Source organism: Rhipicephalus microplus, unplaced genomic scaffold (genome assembly GCF_043290135.1).
Source record: "Rhipicephalus microplus isolate Deutch F79 unplaced genomic scaffold, USDA_Rmic scaffold_107, whole genome shotgun sequence".
Taxonomy (NCBI): Eukaryota; Metazoa; Arthropoda; class Arachnida; order Ixodida; family Ixodidae; genus Rhipicephalus; species Rhipicephalus microplus.
Genome location: NW_027464679.1, coordinates 556,086 through 576,005, shown reverse-complemented (window position 1 = coordinate 576,005; position 19,920 = coordinate 556,086). Strand labels below are relative to the sequence as shown.

The 19,920-nt window shown below is 44.2% G+C and overlaps 2 protein-coding genes across 3 annotated transcripts in view; one reads left to right on the top strand and one right to left on the bottom strand.

Annotated features, from left to right (window-relative positions):
* Positions 1–758: 758 nt before the first annotated feature.
* On the top strand, positions 759–13,343 carry LOC142790447 (signal recognition particle receptor subunit beta-like). Its single transcript, XM_075885271.1, has 9 exons — positions 759–915; positions 1,186–1,274; positions 1,557–1,631; positions 1,770–1,849; positions 3,540–3,599; positions 5,824–5,900; positions 5,970–6,024; positions 6,413–6,617; positions 13,101–13,343. The coding sequence occupies exons 1-8, from the start codon at positions 798–800 to the stop codon at positions 6,615–6,617; spliced, it is 759 nt and encodes a 252-aa protein (XP_075741386.1). The 5' UTR covers positions 759–797; the 3' UTR covers positions 13,101–13,343.
* The window catches only part of LOC119180984 (uncharacterized), a 204,611-nt gene continuing 192,039 nt past the window's right edge, over positions 7,349–19,920 (bottom strand). For both annotated transcript variants that reach the window (XM_075885269.1, XM_037432141.2), the window contains 4 exons: positions 14,590–14,661; positions 13,088–13,259; positions 10,267–10,513; positions 7,349–7,659 (listed from right to left, as the gene is read on the bottom strand). In XM_075885269.1, the coding sequence (XP_075741384.1) occupies positions 10,307–10,513; positions 13,088–13,259; positions 14,590–14,661 (451 nt within the window). In that variant the 3' untranslated portion in view covers positions 7,349–7,659; positions 10,267–10,306. The remainder of the gene's footprint in view (positions 7,660–10,266; positions 10,514–13,087; positions 13,260–14,589; positions 14,662–19,920) is intronic.

Below are 19,920 nucleotides of genomic sequence, written 5' to 3'. Positions count from 1 at the left end.
GTTCCAAAGTTTGAGTTGGTTAATGCGAGTTCACAGCAACAGGCGGGTGCCTTTGCGATTACGCTCAACACATGTTCAAGCAGCTATTATTGTTCTTCTGAGACACGTTGTGTCGTGCTTGAGTAAGTTCACTTCCCGGGGAAGTGTCTTGGGGTACAAAAGGGCTTTGCACCATAGGCGTGCGCAGGTTTCCCTTCAAGGGAAAGTTGAGGGGGGGGGGGGGGGTTAAGGTTTTTTGTAGCAGCCCCCCTGCCTGATAAGTCATATATGGGCAGACTTTTCGCCCCTCTCCCCATCGTGCGCATGCCTATACATTGCACGGTGCGTAAAAATGAAAAACGGAGCCGCTCCAAGTTGAAATCGCCGGCTAACAGTACATAGAGCTGTGCGTCGCGTTAGCCTGTATGGCGGTAGTGAAGGTTGTAGAGAACTGCAGTAGGTGTCATATGAACTTGATTCATGACTAAGCAGCACAATAACAACTCGCGTCAGACATGTGACTGCCTCAAATGAGAAGCTCTTTAGTAAGAGCCTTCAAAGGTAAATTGAATTTCGCGCTGTCTGATTCTTGCCTCCAACGTACATGTTATGTGGCGCCATCTCTCATTGAAATTGAAATACTGTGTGCGATAATTCTTCTTTTGAACTTTCTCACTCATTTAATACGCAAAATTCAATAAAAAACAAATCAATTTTACAATACATACAATTATTTGTTACAGTAATGATCAAATGCTTAAAGGGGTTTAAACTATTTATGCCTAATAACGGCAGGGAACGCTGAACTCGTTTTAAAAATGGCGGCGGACGCGTCGTCGAAGTCGGTGCACATGGACGTAAAAACCAATTTATTTTTAACGAACCCATCGTTAATGTACATCATTATCGCATTAGTCGTAGTAATAATCACAACAAGTAAGTACCTTCACGTACGAAGTAGATTAAGGCTCGCTTTAGATCGTGTGCTCGATTCCATATGTCCATCGTGCGATGTCAACAACATTGCTGGTTTCCGTGGCCGGGTAATGTGGACGTTCTTGACATGCTATCGCCGATGCTGTCCACAAGTTCGAACGCCCTTCCGTGCTATTCACTCATTATCCTGTGGATTGATCGCCATATGTTTCCCGTGATTTTGTGGCCGTGTCTGTGCTCCTTTCTCTTACAACATTGTTGCTGTTCCAGTCATATTCTTCCAACGAAGGAAGAATCTTCGGCGAGGAGTTCTGATCGTGGGACTATCAGACGCCGGAAAGACGCTGCTGTTTTCTCAAGTGAGTATTAGTCACGCTTTCTTTCTCGCTTAACTCTTGCCGCACGTTACACAACTTTGTTTTACGGGAAGTAACACTTTGTCGGCCAAAAGCGACAGAAATTTGGGCTTGTAGTTTGAGCCTTCATTGGAGGCTCTACCGGCGTGACATTCTTGTTGCATCATAAGTGTCGCGTACTGTTGCAGGGAAAAAAAAATTCTATGAGCGGTGTCAATTCGTGATGTGTTTTTGCGTGTCGTGTAACTCTCTTTCTAAGCAGGCATTACCACCTTTTTATTGCAGCTTGTAGGTCTTAAGAAGGTTCACACTTACACATCAATCAAAGAGAACAAGGCGTCATATAAAATCCCAAAGAAAGTGAGTATGCATTAGTTCATTTGCATTTCTTAATTTGATGACCATGCACAGTTATATGGCAGTGTACATTATTGTTAGAATCACTCGCCAATGTTTGCCTCTAGACCTGTGTGCCATATCATACTAAAACTCTTGCAGGGTTCTCTCAACCTTATTGACCTGCCCGGCCATGATAGAATCAGAGTCGGGTTTCTGGACTACTTCAAGGGGCTAGCAAGGTATGTACAGTCGTTGGCAAGGGTTTTAGTTTTGCAAGTGCAGTTTGCCTCGTATGCTGTGTGCTCTTACATGAGTAACGGTCGATTAAAATTTTACTGGATGTGTGAATGGCATTGTAGGGAATGCAAACTATCAGAGCACTGGCCTGCACAAAGCAGCCTGTTTACTTAGATAAGATTCCGGTATCCTACCTCATGTTTGGCTTGGATCTTGTCCCCTGGTCAGTAGGTTGACTGGTCTTGCACAGCATGTGTGGGAACAGCTAATGCAAGGATAATTGGCTGTAATTGATGAGTGATCATTTACACAAGGTATAATATTAATATTTTTAATATTTTGTGTTGAATGAAGCTGTTGGACTTTGATACCGTAGGCACGTACACTGTCCTAAATAATTTAATAGCATAAGCTTCTTGGGACCCAGTTCTTTTCACATTCCAGAAGGTTACTCTAGTGAAATCATTATGCAGAAAATAGCCGCATGGTACCAGGAATGCGACATATTGATACTTGTTCCAGCTCACTGTGTTGCCTGCTGCACTGGAGCCGCTGTCATAACGTCGCAATGCCTTGGCTCCTTTGACTTTTAACGCGATAGCATTAGAGAGCTCGTGTCTCAGAAATTCCGGCGGCCGTCGGTGTCGGCACCGTCGGGTGTGAGCGAAAAATTGAGAAAGGAAGCAAATAAAATAAAGATTGAAATTTTCGGTCTCATTCAGGATCGAACCCGGGCCGTTCAGGTGGTAAGCAGATGTTCTGCCACAGAGCCACGATGTTACTTGCAGCTGCTTCGGGGAAAAAACACTACATAAATGCCGTGTAGTGGAAGGAGTCTCTTTAACACATTTTGTTCAACAGGTGTCACGACGAAAACGAGCCCATTCGACGATTTGTAGGCACATTTAGGAGGCCGTCAAACTACGCCGAAAAAGGCCGGGATAGTGCAGCTATCGCCGCTAAAAACGCACAGGAACTTTCAAACAGCTCTAAAAATTGACAACTATGTCCATCTAGCGGAAAACATATCATGCCTTTCCAGAGGCGTTCATCAAGCAAACAGCAAACGCTAGATAATGTGCTGCCACCTGTGAAGCATTGTGCGACTCTTCATTGCTTCCGAAATGGCGAGCGCGCGGCGTGTATCTTGGAGGATATGCTACTCTTACTTTAGATAAAAAACTTGTATGTACTATTCGCACGTGCATGCTGGTGCAATCTACTGTGTGTGTGTAAGAAAACACATTAATAAGTATGCACTTAGCGGTTGAAGGGCGCACTAGTGGCCAGATTTCGCTATCACGTTCAACTCCTAAAGGCGAAGCTTAAGGCTCCCCCAATTTTTTGCTTTCACTAATCTGTGTTGAAAACAAATATTTGACTCTATTTATCGTAAACTAGCATATCAAACCCAGATTGAATAGCAAGTTCTATTTTGAGGTGAAGTAGAGAATATATGCATGCCCCTAATTAGCAACGAAGCAATTTCGATGCAATATTTTCACACCTGCGGTAACACTGTACTTCGTGCACTTCACAAATATGAAGTATATTTGGAGCATTGCTTGTTTAAAAGTTTTTAATGAGTGGTGGTTCGAGTTTTCCTTGGTTGGTACCTTTGTGATGTCATAGCCGTCTTTATCACTGCTTCCTTTTTCTTCTGTTTAAAAATTCATTCCCTTCGCTTTACAGGGCTGTTCTCTTTGTTGTGGACAGTGCTAAATTCCCACAAGAGGTCAGGGATGTGGCCGAGTAAGTTATAATTTATTTTGGCATGGTGTTCCTGGGAGGAGAGCATTTAGTGACAAATTTGCGTACATTAGTTGCAGACTAGCATACAAATGCTACTTGATGTATCACAGTGTCGACATAATTATGGCTTATTTTAACACAATCATGTTGTACTTAGTGCTTTGTATGAGACACTGTGTTGACATTGAGTGAACTGTGATAGTGTTTTAAAAAGTTGAGCTATATCAACTCCCAATATGACATAGGCAAGAAAGATGTTTTTAGACAAAAAACTAAAATGATCAGGCCTATGCCATGTGTTTTGTGTATCAATGAAGAGCAAAAAAGAAGAATAAGGTTGATATGGTAGCATTAGCTAGGCATTCTGGCTCTGTAATTATGACCTTCTTTCAGGTCACTGTGCTTCAATGAAAGATGGAGGTTCTCTTTAAACCTAATGTATTGCATTTTTTGCATTTTATGAACTAAAACTACGAAGTCATGGCATTGCTATTGTAGTTCATAAAAAAAAGTACAAGTTGGCTATTGATACGTGCAGTCGTTGCGGGCTTGGTATTGACATCTTCGTGGCGCCACGGGCACTCGGGTAGTAGGTGTGCCAGTGTGTCTGGCACGTCGCATATCGGGCAGTTGTAGGTGTATAGCGTCAGGTAGTCAGGTAGACTCTATGACGAGACGTGGAAGGCCAAGATTGCCGCACGCGACCTGGACGACCATTGAGAACTTGTCGCCAGGACTCGGGAGGGGATCGCGGCCAGAGGATTCCTGGAATAAGGGACCCTCCCACCTAGGGTGACCCAGAGCTCACGAACTCGGGAACACTGTTTAAAAAAATGTTTTGTTTAAAAAAATGTTTATTTCATCATCATCATCAAGTTGGCTATTACGGCGCGACTTCTAAAATTTCTTCCAGGTGCAGGTTCACTGTAGACTGACATGGCTCTGTCACTATTTGACAGATTGCTGCAATCATAGGGGTGCACAGTACCCTTAAGGGAGCTCCGACACAAAATTTTGAAAGCGAGGTAACTTATTGGGATAACTGAATGCAGGAACAGCGCAACCTAGAAGTAGTTACTTCGTAACTACAGAACTGAAAAAAGAAGTCATGAAGTTACTACTTCTACTAGTTACGAAGTAACTACTTCTAGGTTGCGCTGTTCCTGCATTCAGTTATGTCCTACCAACTTGCCCAAGCTTCCACGCTTCATAACTTATTGGGATAAGTTTGTCTGAACCCACACGCATCATCTATGAAGTATCAATGGTTAATGTAGCCTACAGCATATTTAAAATAATTTTCGAAATTTGTGTTGCACCGCTATGTGCAAATTATGCCGGTGGTTTTCTTATTAACAGCCAACGGCTCCTTGCATCACAAGTTCGTTACAGAAAAAGGGGGCAGACTGGCACGGAAGTACAAAGGCTGGTGTCCTTTTTATTGGGGGGGGGGGGGGGGGGGCAAAAGGGGCACTTATTACAACGCCTCAAAAGAAATTTTAGTAGCATGCAGAAAGCCTTCCGCGAAAAGAGTCATCGACATTGTGCTCATGTGCTCGTGGTTTGTACGCTTACATAGCCACCTATGTTTATATGAAAACCACTCTGGTTCCTGCCTTGCTCTGCACACTTTGTAACCGAAACTGTGACCGAGTGCTGTAGAACAATCTCTAAAAAATAATTAACCATCGTGTGCTGGAATGAGCTTTTCAGCCTTATTAGGTAGGTTGTTAGCTATATCTTGTAGCAGAAAAAAAAGAAAGCAACATTTTTGTGTCAGTACTCCTTTAAGAAGGTACTGACATGAAATTTTTCAGTTAAAATTTTTTTTTTGTAAATTAAGTCAGTGAAACTCTGAACAAAATGCTGGCATGTCTATGTGCACTGCGATTTCTAAATACTGGTTTTCTTTATCACACTTCTTTGTTGCCTTTTTATTTAGCATTTTTATTTAAATAATGAAGCTACTGTTCTGGCCATGTTTACCTTGTGCTTTGTTGGGAAAAATATCTATTAAGGTTCAGTACAAGCGAAAGAATAGCTCAGTACATCATAACAAAAGTGTAGTCATCAAATGTGTAATCAACGAAGAGATAGCTCACGATTGAATATTTGTCTCAAAATATCAGCATTAGATTAGTTTCTTGTAAAGCACTGCAGGGCTGTACCAACTAACGCACCCTACTGTGCACTGAATACTGTATTCATGCTTGTGGTGTTTCAGGTTCCTGTATAATCTCTTGTGCGACCCCGTCATCTCACAGCATTGCCCACCCATTATGATTGTATGCAATAAGCAAGGCAAGTACTCCAGACAATCTTTACTAGCCTGGTTGTGTGAGATTAGTTCTCAGTGCTGTATATTTTCAGATGCACCCATGGCCAAGTCACCCAAGGTGATACAGTCGCAACTGGAGAAGGAAATGTAAGTTAATAAATCATTAAGCTTTGTCTCGGCATAGTTCAAATCTGGGAAGCAATTTTCTGTGACCTGAATTCATTTTCATGTGAAATTCGTTGCCATTTTTCTCAATTGAACAACTTCGTTGAGGAAAAACTTGGTACAACTACATAAGATTTTCATGTGATTCGTTCCTCACTGTGTGACTGTTACTAAATGCAGTAATTGCTTGGCACAGGCATGGCATTTTCTATGTGGAATTTTTGGAATTTCATCTATTTTAAAGCAAGGCAGATATTTAATCACGTTGTGCATGAGATATGGTGACATACATTTTGTCGCATACATCAGCGGCACTGCATTGTACGATGTGACGCTATGTAACCCCCCATCATATACTTTTGATTTGCAGGAATGTCCTGAGGACCACACAGATTTCCGCGCTGGAGTCTACGGAGGGGCAGGCAAATAAGAACACATTCCTGGGCAAGAGAGGAAAGGACTTCCAGTTTTCAGACGTCCGTCCGATAGTGGTCGAATTTGCAGAGTTCAGCGCCAAATCACCAGAGGAGGCCCAGCTGTCGGTGCTCAAAAGTTGGTTGGCCAAAGTTGCTTAGGTGAATAGCTCTTGCTCAAGGTCATTTTCAGACTAGCCTGCAACTTGTCCTCGTGATGGCAAAGGGACATTAAAAAGAAAAACGACTTTTCTGATATTGAGAAATTAGTCTTTCATTATACCATATCTGTTTCATTTACACATACGCTGCTGTGGATCTGTAAAAGACTGACATAAAATGCTTCATTTCCCCACACTTCAGCTTTGAAGTCTAGTTCTTTGTGTTTTGCAGGTCGTGACGTTATCACCACACTCTCTGTGAGAAAGTGCACGAAAAGATGATGCAGATGGTGTCAGTACCTTGAAATTCCCACTACTAATGTTGTAGTTTCATAGGTTTTGACGGTATTTTCTTGACATGGCAGAGTTCCTAAGTGGTAAAAATGAAGTACATGGACCTCTGAGGAGGTCAAAGACTTAAGATACCAAATTTCATTAAATTTCATTGCGCCATATTGTCAAAATGCAAAAAATACACTTCGATATGTGCAACGATCCAGGTTTGAAATTTAAGAACGAAACTTGGAACTTGATTTTCTCCTCCATTAATAAACTATGATGGAATTAATAACATTACAGTTTTAAAAATACGATTTATCAATGTAAAGTGATGAATTATTTTATTCTAGTGTATATTTAATGACTCCCTGCAGTACTGCGGTGGCCTAACACGTGCGGCTTCAATAACTACACATATTCAAGGCTTTTTGCATGAATACCCTGGGGTGGATGTGTAAAAGACAGACGTAAAATGCTTTATTTCCCCACACTTTAGCTCTGAAGTCGGCTTTTTGTAGATGGCAGGTCGTGACTCGAGTTTGAGAGTTGGAGGCGCTATCACAACGTAGCATGTTCACATTGATCCCATTGGCGAAACTTATGCTACCAGAACTTGGCTTGTCTCCTATGCAGCAGCAGCACGAAACGACTCGCGAGACTTGTTGCGTGGTCGAGACAATGTGCGGCTGCAGGAGTGCAAGCACTGACCAGCATTGCTTGCTTATCACCAGATCACCACTGTCCAACCTAACTGTGGTCGCCACCTGCAATGCAAAACACGTAAAAAGTGTACTTGAAAGCACTTTTAGGTTGCCTGTAAATGTCTGTGCAATTTGACTTTCATTTAATTAAGGAATAAGCTGTGTGAGTGTCTGATTCATACAATTTCAGTACAATTATTATTCATTGCTGAAATGTTCAATATATTGATAAATGCCATGAATATATTTTGCAAAAGGGGCAAAAAGTGTTTGTATAGTTAGATTTAGTTTGAGTAAGCATTGATTGAAAGCATCGCACTTTTTTATGATGCTTTCAAATGGTGCAAAATCAAAGTTGACATCAACCAACTATCTCCAGTTATTGCTTTGCTGACATTAGTTTTTTTTAAGGATTCCATTCTCTGTTTAGCTTTTGTCTAAATACACATGTGGACACAGAGAAGTAATTTTGCTCAGCTTTCCCGGTGCAACACCTAAGTCTGCTACTGTAAGAAACATGTTGGACGTATACAGACTGTGGTAAGTAGGTACTGTATTCTAGTGATAGTACATTATTTTTGATGAGATGGATGATATTGTGAAACTGCAGCATGAGCATTACAACTTTCAGACTCCCTTATTAACAAATGTACCAAAACGCTGTAAACTACACTGCACTGTTAGGACATTGAATGCGGGACATAACCGATGTATTATGCACCACAAAAACATTGGCAACTTATTGAAAGAACTCACTGATCAGTAACAATTTAATTCTCACTATAAACAAGTAATGCACTTTGCGCACCCACTGTAAACTAGTAATTAGCACTGAAAGTGGACAAACTAATATCTCTTTACCGTCACATGCTCTCAGCAGATACAGTTACAGATTCGTAATCTTACTGCTTTGATGGTGTTTCAACTTACTAGTATCGTTTGATTCTTTCTGCAGAAGTTATGAGGTTTCTGGTCAGTAGAATATATCAAGGCTTAAGAACGGGCTAGCTGGTGGTTGCATGAAGCCAGAAAAGGAGGGACTAAAATGAGCACTGACTCAGACTTTCTAGAGGCAGTTACTTGCAATAGTGTAGTTGGACATCTTTTCTCGGGTGAGGGAGGTCATTCAATGATACTTTATGTATGTTTGTGCGAGTACACACGCACACACACACAGTTGAAGCCTTCGATTACAAAGGGTAACAAAATTCTCGCTGCAAAGAATATTTTCGGAGAAACAGGCAACACCTTTTGGAGTCAGTGTGCAAGGAGGCCCTGGCAAAGCAGAGGAGAAAGGGAGCCGACGCCCCTGACAACGGGAGTGGAGGAGCCCGAGTATCCAATGCCTATCCGGAGGAAACGTCCTCAAGATCTAGGCCCTGGGACTATAGGACTCTATTAGCCATAGTCTTCAGATAGGTAATACCCACGCCCTGCGTGCCCGGTGACTTCCCGCACGCCGGATGTGTAAATAAATGTTGTTTCTCTTTCTCTTCGTAACCTGCGACTATGAAACATATTTTTTACCTTAGTGTCTTATCAACGAATTATTTTAAATAAGAGCACGCAAATAATCTGCTCTCGTAACATTAACTGCACTGAAAAACTGCCTAAATGCATTCATGGTTGACTTAAACTGTGCAAAACTATCGCCACAACACGCTTCAGCAGCTGCCGCCATCATTGTTTACAAAAAATTGCTGCGACAATGGTGATGATGGTTTGCCCATCGATGCGTGTGACTGCAGAGTGCCTCAACCAAACATGCATTTAATTAGCAGTACCAGCTACATCTATAAAAACAAATGTTAAGAATCTCAGGTGCAGTAGGCACGTGTTAATATTTTATTGTGCTGACATAGAAACACCTGCTTGTTGTACCGACTCATAATCCGGGACTACGTAGCCAAATACACATCCTCACGAAGTTTCTTTTGTTGGCTTTGCGTACCCATTGCTGTCACGCATGGTCACGTGTGTGGCACGGTAGCAGTCGCTTTGTGTGCTTGTTGCTGCTCGGCAAAGTAAGCTTATTGACTTTTGGAAATGTGTTTTTAGTCAATTCCCTGTCTTTTCTGGTGCATTCTCGCGCTAGTGATATGTCTGCAAAAGGAAAATTTTAACTTTCACTGCCGATTACGTTATTGCGGGTTTTAAATGTACAAATACAAAATTTAAAGATTTCGATGGCAAGGAGCTTTGAACCCCCCCCCCCCCCCTTTTCTTGTCGGCTACGCTAGCGGTTGCTTGACAAAAGCAGCAGAAAACATACAAGGCTGACATGCTGCAGCTGCTTTGTTCATTATTAGACATGATGAGTGCCACATGAGCAGGTGCATCATCCAATGTTCAGAGCATTCTCTTTGCACTTTTTTAACTGTGTAACACATCCTACCCTCCTTTGCCTAAACCCGACTAATCTGGACAGCCATATTTCAAGAGCTACAGCTTAACTGCCTCTTCTAAAGTGTAATAGAAAACACCTCAACATGCCTAGACAGACTCGGCATAAGACTAGGCACAGCTGGACTCGGACATTGATGACCGAGACTAAGGTCCCTGAATAATAACTTTGCTGGCGCTGAGCTGGCATCTGCTGAACAAATGTCTGCATCTTTAGCAGTATCAATAGAGAATCATTTGCACTGAGAGACCAGCGACAATACTCACCAGATAGATATTAAGACTAGCATGCAGCCTGTTCCGCAAGTCAAACAGCGTCGGCCATCATCTTGCGAAAATCTGAGAGCAGCGTGTAGTCGGGGTCTTCATCTATGTCCACCATATCCTCAGCTGAGCCATGTTTCCGGAAAGTTGAATTGTATCGATACAAGGAGAGCGGGCATGGCAGCAGCTCTGGCATGACCGAGTGATGCGTGATGAGTGATGTCAAGGTGGTAAACTCCTTTGTAAAGCCCTGCAATAGAACAGAAAACAGTGCATTATGCATTTGGCTACACTTCATAAAATTACTGACTGCTAAGCTGCATCTAGATGTGCCAAGTTGTGTTGATTACACATTCTATCGCTAAGCACTCTTAGGGTCTCAGCTGTGTCATGGCTCACTTGCGAAGCAATGACTTGCGTGTGAAGTTCTGTGCACGAATTGATTCTAGCCATGGAGCAATAATTATTCAGCTTGCAAAACATCATTTATTTGGGCCCCCCAGTGAAGTCATGGCACTGGTGCACCCAGTGTCTGCGCCTCCTTTGTCATGCGTGTTGGATTGTGAGATGGCAAGGGCACGGCATGATCTCTGCTGGTTCAAGGTGATTTAGTAGCGATACATCAGGGGATGACATTCGTGCTGTTATTTATTTACTTGTATTAACTTGCTGCAAGATCATACATAGTTTACAGATAAAATATTGCAAAATGGTTGCACGAGAACGTCTCCAGATAAAAAAATTTCACCCATTCAATTACTTGGGAGAAAATTTGTTTGGGCATGTCATATTTAGATTGAAATGTTAAAAGATAGTTTGTGAGAGCCATGAGTAGGAGGAGAATCAGCATGCTGACGACTTGGTAAGGTTAAGACAAGAAAGGTTAGAGAAAGGCGAGAAGTATTTATTATATTGACAGCATTTACCATACTTATTACCTGTGTAATGAACCCACTGGCATAATGAACCCACCCCCCACCTTGGTCCTTGAAAAAAAAATCTATTATTAATGTATTTGTTCATTTTATTTCAGTGTGATTGCCACTGCTGTTGACAATCGAAACAATGTTAAATCACTCCATTATGCCATAAAATAACGACGCAGCAAAAATCAAAACTTGGTTTAAAAACCATGCTAAACAGTTACGAGCAGAACAAGCACGGGCAACGTCGACCAAAATTTAAATGTCGCGCTTTTGACGCCAGAGCTCCATCTATCGAACACAGAATAAGCTTCTGTCGCAGTAAAACAAAGCGCAACCATGGCAACCACGCTGACGGTGAGACGTGCATCCGCACTGTGCGTTTGCTGCCATCCAATGTTCCTTTTGTGTTGTCGGGTTTGTCGTAGTACAGTGTGCATTGTAGTCGAGGTGAACTCCATTGGACACCTTCTGCGCAGGGCTCGATCGGCCAGTACACTAGCCACACAGCTGGTTTTAAACTTGAAGTTGGTCAAGCATGCGCTGGAGCATGGGAACCAACAGGCTGTACGACACTTCAGCATCAATCTGTGCGCAATCATTACTGTAGAAAGGAAGAGCTTCGGGCTATGAAAAAGGTCTGACTGTGCATTTTGCGGGTCAAAACAAGGACACTTTCCTCTAGTGGAGAGGGAAGTTCTTGTTTACGGGCTCTATAGCCCTTCCACTGAATTGAAGGCCACAAGTGGTTGGACCGTGAGTTCCTTAATACCATCACGTGCGAGTTCCTTAATAGTATCATGCAAACTCCTGTGACTTTTTTCTTCTTAGCATTGGAACAAAAATGCTTTATTGTCACAGATAAGGCATTCTCCAAGATGGATTTTACAGCTTAGGTATTATATACGAGTATGAGGCCATGTGTTCATTTCCCAGCCATCAGGAGTTTCCCCACTACGACATGCCTCAAAATCATATTGTCATCTTCGTACATAGCCTTGTAACCATATTGATCACCATCTTGGCGCATAGAAGCTGAGAATCTTCACTATATGCCAGGCTTATTCATTCATGTAGTTAATGCATTCTTACACCTTGAATCCGTGTGGCTCCAACCAGAGGCGCAATCTTATAGGCATGCCATAACAGTGTGTTTGTTCTCGCAGCATGTGATTGGTTGAGCCAGATAATGTTTCTGATGTTTACGTCATCCTCGACCACGCGCATGCAGCAAGGACAAACGTTCTGCATACCAGAATGCCTCAGTTAAAATTATCTCGCTACCATCTTTCATAGCCTATGTTTAGCATTGAGAGGAAATACTAGCCCCGCTGCGGTGGTCTAGTGGCTAAGGTACTCGGCTGCTGACCTGCAGGTCACGGGATCAAATCCCGGCTGCGGCGGCTGCATTTCAGATGGAGGCGGAAATGTCGGCCCGTGTGCTCAGATTTGGGTGCACGTTAAAGAACCCCAGCTGCTCGAAATTTCTGAAGCCCTCCACTACGGCGTCTCTCATAATCATATGGTGGTTTTGGGACGTTAAACCCCACGAATCAATCAATCAAATCGAGACGAAATACTAATCACTCTCTGGACTGTCTCTCAAATGTTTCTTTGTGCTCAACGGTCTACAATTTCTGTTTTTCTTGTAACCTTGCCACATTGTTTTTACAGATCTATCTTGTGTCTCGTAGTAGTAGTAGTAGTAGTAGTAGTAGTAGTAGTAGTAGTAGTAGTAGTAGTAGTCATCTGCCGTCGTCATCATGCAGTTGCTGTTTGACGTGATGGTAATGCTCGAAATGATGATGATGTACATGATCTCGCTTGCTTACAACTTTGTTGTTGGGCGGCTTTCATGACGTGCAACTGGCCGAATTGTTTTTTTGTTTGTTTTTTTTCACCTTTATCTTGTAGCCCCTATTGGTGTGCATGATGAGATAGTGGGCGATGCCACTCGGCTGGATGCTCCTGGGAACCCTCAGCGAGAGCGCAAAGCACCCGGGCTTGGTGCTGCTTTGGCGCACCAGGAACGACCCGATTGGCTCCTGCGATAGCACTTCGAGGGCGATCTCCCTGCAAATGTGTCACAGTGTCAGCAAGCTGCTCCTTGTTCTATTTGTACAATAAATCACTTGCTTGACTTAACAAAACCGAAAATTGAGTCAGTTGGTGGTACACCTTGGAAACAACAGAATAACATGGAAACAGTCAGGTTTAGAGACGCGTTTCTTGAATTAATCTTAAGTTGAACCGGGGTACAGTTTCTTAAGTTATCAATTGTGATAGATCACAATAATCTCTTCAATCTAAAAATTTTATACCGATAGACCTGATACCCCCTTGCAAGGAGTCAGGACACTAACTTAATATTTTGTGCATTTCCTCAAGCCAGGAGGTTTTTGCGGGGCTGCAAACACTTGGCCTGTATATATGAGAACACTCTTTGGCATCAGACTAACTTGCAAACACTCTCGTTCAGGTGGAATTTTCGGAAAAAGAACCTCAAGTGAGTGACAACTTCATTCGAGGTCCTCAGAAATATCGGGTGGAGTTAAGCTAGCATTGCTTCATAATGTCTTTAAGCAAAGCAGGGAGTATAACATTGCAAATGGCTTTTTACCTCGTTTTGCGTCCATGTGAGAGTCAACTAGAACTTCTTTCCTCAGCTAGCGCAAGCTTTTTGTTTTGACGAGGGCAGTGAATTGTTTCAACCATTTACTTTGCAACGACGTGGTGCCCTTCTATGAAGGTGTTTTGATTCAAGGCACATATTATCGCATGCTAAGCATGAAGTTTCAAGATCATTAGGGCAGCTCTGGGCATTTTTACTGACTCGAACTCCGGGTGGCTTTTCCAATAATAATTTTGAGTGAGTTTCTGAGAGGGTGAGATAACAATATAACGCTGATACCCCTTTTGTTTTTTCCGACAAGCTACATTTACGACAGACCTACAGATACAAGCTGTGACAGAGAGTCGCTCATTAGCTTTATCAGTTGTACGTTCTGTGGGATGATCCTGAAACCTTCGCATTACCTTGTCCTTTTCTCGGTCTTCTCAGTTGTCCTTGGTCTAGCTTTCACACTGTTAACTGCCGAAAAGGACCGGACTAGACCAACAATATGTTTTGACCTTCTAGATCAGCTTGCACCACATACCACTGTAAGTATCTTGCGGGCACATGTGTTGCATGCTGATAACAGAAATTGCTTGCCAAGCCTCCATTTTTAATCATACTTTTTAATGAAAAGCCCAACCTATTCAGCCATAGAGTTCTGCATGCAAAGAGGGGGTGCAGTGTAGGACAACTTGGCAATAAGAGAAATAAATGCTGTTTGTTAACGTGTTTCATGTTAGTATATTTGGGAATGCTCGTTAACTGTTTAAGAGAAGTGAGAATCACCTGGGGATGCCAGCTTGGTACCATGGTGCTTCCCGCAGTTCCTCCTCTTCGTTCACATTCAGGGAGTCATGCCTGAAAGCGAAGAAGAAAAAAAAGAAATGAATGTAAAGAAACAAGATTTATGTCCACAGCTATGTCAGCCTATATGTGCCCTAGCGGCCGGTGTCCCTGATTTTAGCAGCAAAAATACTGTTACGTAATAAACACACAAACTCTAGACCAAGCACTCAATCTTTTTTTTAGACTGTTTGTATCTCAACTTCTTGTTCACCTGTTTCTCCCCTAATCACTCTTGTCGCCACCCATTCAATATCGTCATCACGAGTCAATAATTAAATATATTGTGCAAAGCTCCAAGATGATGCCTAGAAACAAGAGAAAAGGCACCTTGTGACAGTGGTGCACCTATAGATGCTGTAGAGGAGAAATAAACATTTAATTAAACCAGCGGTTGAGTTGGCTGGGCCTAGGCCTCCCACGTGGGGACGTTAAGGCCTTGCCTCACTGCCGCTTCGCGGGATTGCTGGGTAGCCCAAAGCTGGTCGTCGAGGTCAAAGCTGCGTAAGGCGGCGTGTCATCTCGACGAGAGAGTCTCGGTATTACATTCCCACAGCATATTTGGGAGCTAGGCTACCTGGGTATTGCAGATCTTACAAGTGTGGTTAGGTTAACTGGCTGGGTATAATTTGTAGTTCGACGCTGTGGAGAACTGAAACTTTTTGTGGCCTCTTTGATTGCAGCAGATGTGCCTTTGCAATATTTGGCCATGTACGTACTGGAAATTACTTATGAGGGAGAAGTCAGTACCACGATGTAAAAAAATTGGCCCCGTATCTGCATGTTAATCTGCAAATGTCGTTGACAATTTATTTGATGTTTTGCGCAAGAAAATCTGTGAATGGTATTCTGGAAGCGCTGCTAGAGTGCCTAGAGTGTGCAGCGGAGGCGAACGAGTGCATCAAGTCACGTCGCACGTGAGACATAAGTGCCACCTGGCAGTCTTATTGCAAAACGAAGCGCGTGGCTCTGAGACAGGCGTGCGCACTCATCTCAGAGGTGATAAGGTGTAGAACGCAAGGCAACAAGTAAGTGCCACCACCATATCGTCTTAGCAAAGCGTTGGAAACACTCGCCTTTTCGTGCAAGCGGTGCACGGTCAGCGCAGTGTGATAAATGCTGCGGTCTTTAGAATTACTTATGTGTGCCTGTTATGCAAGGTTCTTATTTGCTGATTTGTTTTTCTCCCGGGCTGAGCCTCAGAGAGTTTTGTTAATAATGACAAAGCCGTTCGGTTTCCAAGAAACACACAAAAAGTTTAATTAAAAAGTAAAAAGGCAAAGATTCCTCACAAAACAAAACACTTAATAAACAGTTGACTGGACATGACGAAACACATCTGTAAGCACCCAACAAAAACGTTCAAAGTCAATAACTAAACCTAACGTTCGAAAGGGGCTGAGTGATGGGAGTAGCGCAAGATATCTGTTCGGTCTCACCCACACGCTGAATTCCGCCGACGATGAGCAAACCGGAACGCGGTGATTCCGGCTTCAGGACGCGGGCAGGACGGGGATGAAGGAACGCTGGCTGCTGACGACACGTCGAGAAACCAGGCCGGAACGTGGTGGCTCTGGCTTTAGGAGTGTGGACCCGTCTGTGACGAGAGAACGCAGGCTGGTGGTGACGCGTCAGAGAACCAGGGTCGACCTAGTCAAGCAGCTGGGCGCACAGCTCGGGCCCGGAGCCCGACGGCTGTAGCTCGCCTGCCGGAACCAAAGTCCGCAGGCCCTGGAAAGGAGTTCAGGACCGGATGGCCACGGTCCTTTGGAGCGGGAACACGACGGCAGGAGGCCCCGGCCGGTTGAAGACCTGCAGGCTCGGGTCCTACGCCCGACGGCCCATCTTCAGCGCCCGGTCCGGTGACGACCTTCCGCTTGCACTGCCTGCCTCGAATTCCCCTTGCTCTGGTCTGCTCAAGCTCCTGCTTCAGCTCTGGCCCACTTGTCTCGTTCTCATTGGAGATACTGCTGTCTCGTGGTGTCAAGCCATTGGGCCTTGAAATCTCCGTGTTCGCTGCCCATTGGATGTTTTACCTTTTGTTTACTTCACGTCCTGCCACGCATCCTCGTGCTCGACGCTCTTTAACGTCGTCATTCTTGTTTAAGCAGCCCCGCACGTGCACTCTGGTATTTCTCCTTTTGTTTTTTTTTTTTTTTTCCGTGACGCGCACTTTTCGAAGGCGCGCACTTTGAACGCGCACCACACATCACATACGCCCCCCTTTCATTCAAGTTTTTTTTTTTTTTTTAGAAAAAAAAACTGCCGATGAGTGCGCGTTCTGCACTACGTCACAATTACACCACATATTTGCACCACGCAGTTCAACACATCACACCGATGGCACCACACTGCTTCTTCGTTGACATGTCTCACGTCGAAACACCGAGTCCACAGAACGTAACATTCAACCAACAACAATAAGAAAAGTTTTTTTTTTTTTTTCGAGAAGAAAAAAAAAACTGCCGTTGAGTGCACGTTTCGCACTGCACCACAATTTACCCACATATGTCCGCCACACAGTTCACTGCATTGCCCAAAGGTCCACATTCACTAACCTCAAAATACGCAAGAAGTGGGAAAAAGTATGGACACATCTAGCGGATTGTGAAAATCCCCAAATTAGTAGTACACCACCCCTTTTTTTTTTTTTTTATCATATATACCCTATCATCTCAAAAACTATACATCATGTTAATGTTACATTGCATGTAACTTCTTCAAATATTTACAAGCAACACCCTTCCATGGTCCGCAAGCAAGATCCAAAAGAAACCAGCGGGAAATCGAATTTGACGCTTAAGTTATAGCGTCCCGTACAAGACGTTTAACTGCTCTAACCATTTGACAAGAGTAAGGAATCGGAAGCCAGTGGAAGAATTCTCGACCGTAAGCTCGTATGAACCTAAAGCTGTGTATCACCAGGTTCCCAACCTCGAAATCACAAGCATACACGCTGGAATGTCTGTATGCCAGTCGGAGGCGTTGCCTCCAGGCGCACCAGTACAACCACGCCTGAATCATTTCATCCTTCCCACGAACGCCTTGCTTGAGCTCGTAAGCCGCTAATCGTTGAGACATCTTAACAGAAGCGACCTCTTCAACCGAAGATGCCAAAGAGCACCAGTCGGCGTCCTTCCTCGTACAATAACCTGCTGGACCATTACTGCCTTCTGGTTCACTTTCCATCCCTTCAGCTTTCTGTATTGCTTGTTCATCAATACTTTCAACCCTTCTGCCTGGGTCATCGTGATTACCCTCATTGTCACATATAGCTGACCTACATCGCAACTCTACTCTCTGTTCTTCAACAAGTGCTTTTGCATTTTGCTCCAATATTCTTCTAAAAGCATCATCTACAATTTCCCGAGAACACAAGCCATCTCTCTGTATGGGCAAGTTATAATCATGGTGAAAAACCATGTCCGTAGCGTCTGTTGCTATCTCCAGTGGCCCAAAACAATAGGTAGCTGCTACATCAGAGCTTTCATTATGGCATTCGCCGGCATTACCTAGGAGACCTTTTATTGCTCCTTCAGCGGAGCTATTCAGAGGCAATCCTACCTCTGAATAAAGTGCGCTTGACCTCTCACAGGTTTCAAAATACCCTTTACTCTGAATGGAACGTTCTTGTTCCATGCTCACGAAGCATTCCTGCGCTTCAATAAGCTTATCGAGTCTCCTAGTCTTTTGACTGTTTACCTCCCTGTCGTACTCTTTCAGAGTTTCTTTCTCTAGCGAAAGGTCATGACGAGGTACAGGGTCAGTCTCACGTAAATTCAAATCGCTCCCGATGTAACTGCTTTCAGAGCACACCTCATCCACTGGTTGACTACTCTGGCTCTCAGACCACGTATATTCAGCGTTTTCCCTCTCAAGCCACTGCTGCAAATCCTCATATTCTAGTTCCAACAGTCTCTTCTTTTCGCGCATCTCTATCTCGAGCAGCCTTTTCTTTTCACGCATTTCTAGCTCAAGCTGCTCCTTCTTAGCGCGTGTCTCTCGCTCGAGCTTCTCTCTCCTAGCCCGTGTTTCTCGCTCGAACTCCTCTCTCTTAGCGTGTGTTTGCAATGCAATCTGCTGCTTTTTAGCGTCACATATCGCAGCCCGTTCCTCTTGCGCTTGCGCCATTTGCTTGTCGTACCACTCCTTGAACTCCGCTCCCTTGAGACTTATACTCTCCGCCAGATCTAATAATTCCGAAGTGCTTTTCATGGCTTTCATCGCGTCGAAAAATCTACATGAAAAACAAACGACTTTGTCCTGTCGTGGACGCCAATTTGTGATGCAGGTTCTTTGTTGCTGATTTGTTTTTCTCCCGGGCTGAGCCTCAGAGAGTTTTGTTAATAATGACAAAGCCGTTCGGTTTCCAAGAAACACACAAAAAGTTTAATTAAAAAGTAAAAAGGCAAAGATTCCTCACAAAACAAAACACTTAATAAACAGTTGACTGGACATGACGAAACACATCTGTAAGCACCCAACAAAAACGTTCAAAGTCAATAACTAAACCTAACGTTCGAAAGGGGCTGAGTGATGGGAGTAGCGCAAGATATCTGTTCGGTCTCACCCACACGCTGAATTCCGCCGACGATGAGCAAACCGGAACGCGGTGATTCCGGCTTCAGGACGCGGGCAGGACGGGGATGAAGGAACGCTGGCTGCTGACGACACGTCGAGAAACCAGGCCGGAACGTGGTGGCTCTGGCTTTAGGAGTGTGGACCCGTCTGTGACGAGAGAACGCAGGCTGGTGGTGACGCGTCAGAGAACCAGGGTCGACCTAGTCAAGCAGCTGGGCGCACAGCTCGGGCCCGGAGCCCGACGGCTGTAGCTCGCCTGCCGGAACCAAAGTCCGCAGGCCCTGGAAAGGAGTTCAGGACCGGATGGCCACGGTCCTTTGGAGCGGGAACACGACGGCAGGAGGCCCCGGCCGGTTGAAGACCTGCAGGCTCGGGTCCTACGCCCGACGGCCCATCTTCAGCGCCCGGTCCGGTGACGACCTTCCGCTTGCACTGCCTGCCTCGAATTCCCCTTGCTCTGGTCTGCTCAAGCTCCTGCTTCAGCTCTGGCCCACTTGTCTCGTTCTCATTGGAGATACTGCTGTCTCGTGGTGTCAAGCCATTGGGCCTTGAAATCTCCGTGTTCGCTGCCCATTGGATGTTTTACCTTTTGTTTACTTCACGTCCTGCCACGCATCCTCGTGCTCGACGCTCTTTAACGTCGTCATTCTTGTTTAAGCAGCCCCGCACGTGCACTCTGGTATTTCTCCTTTT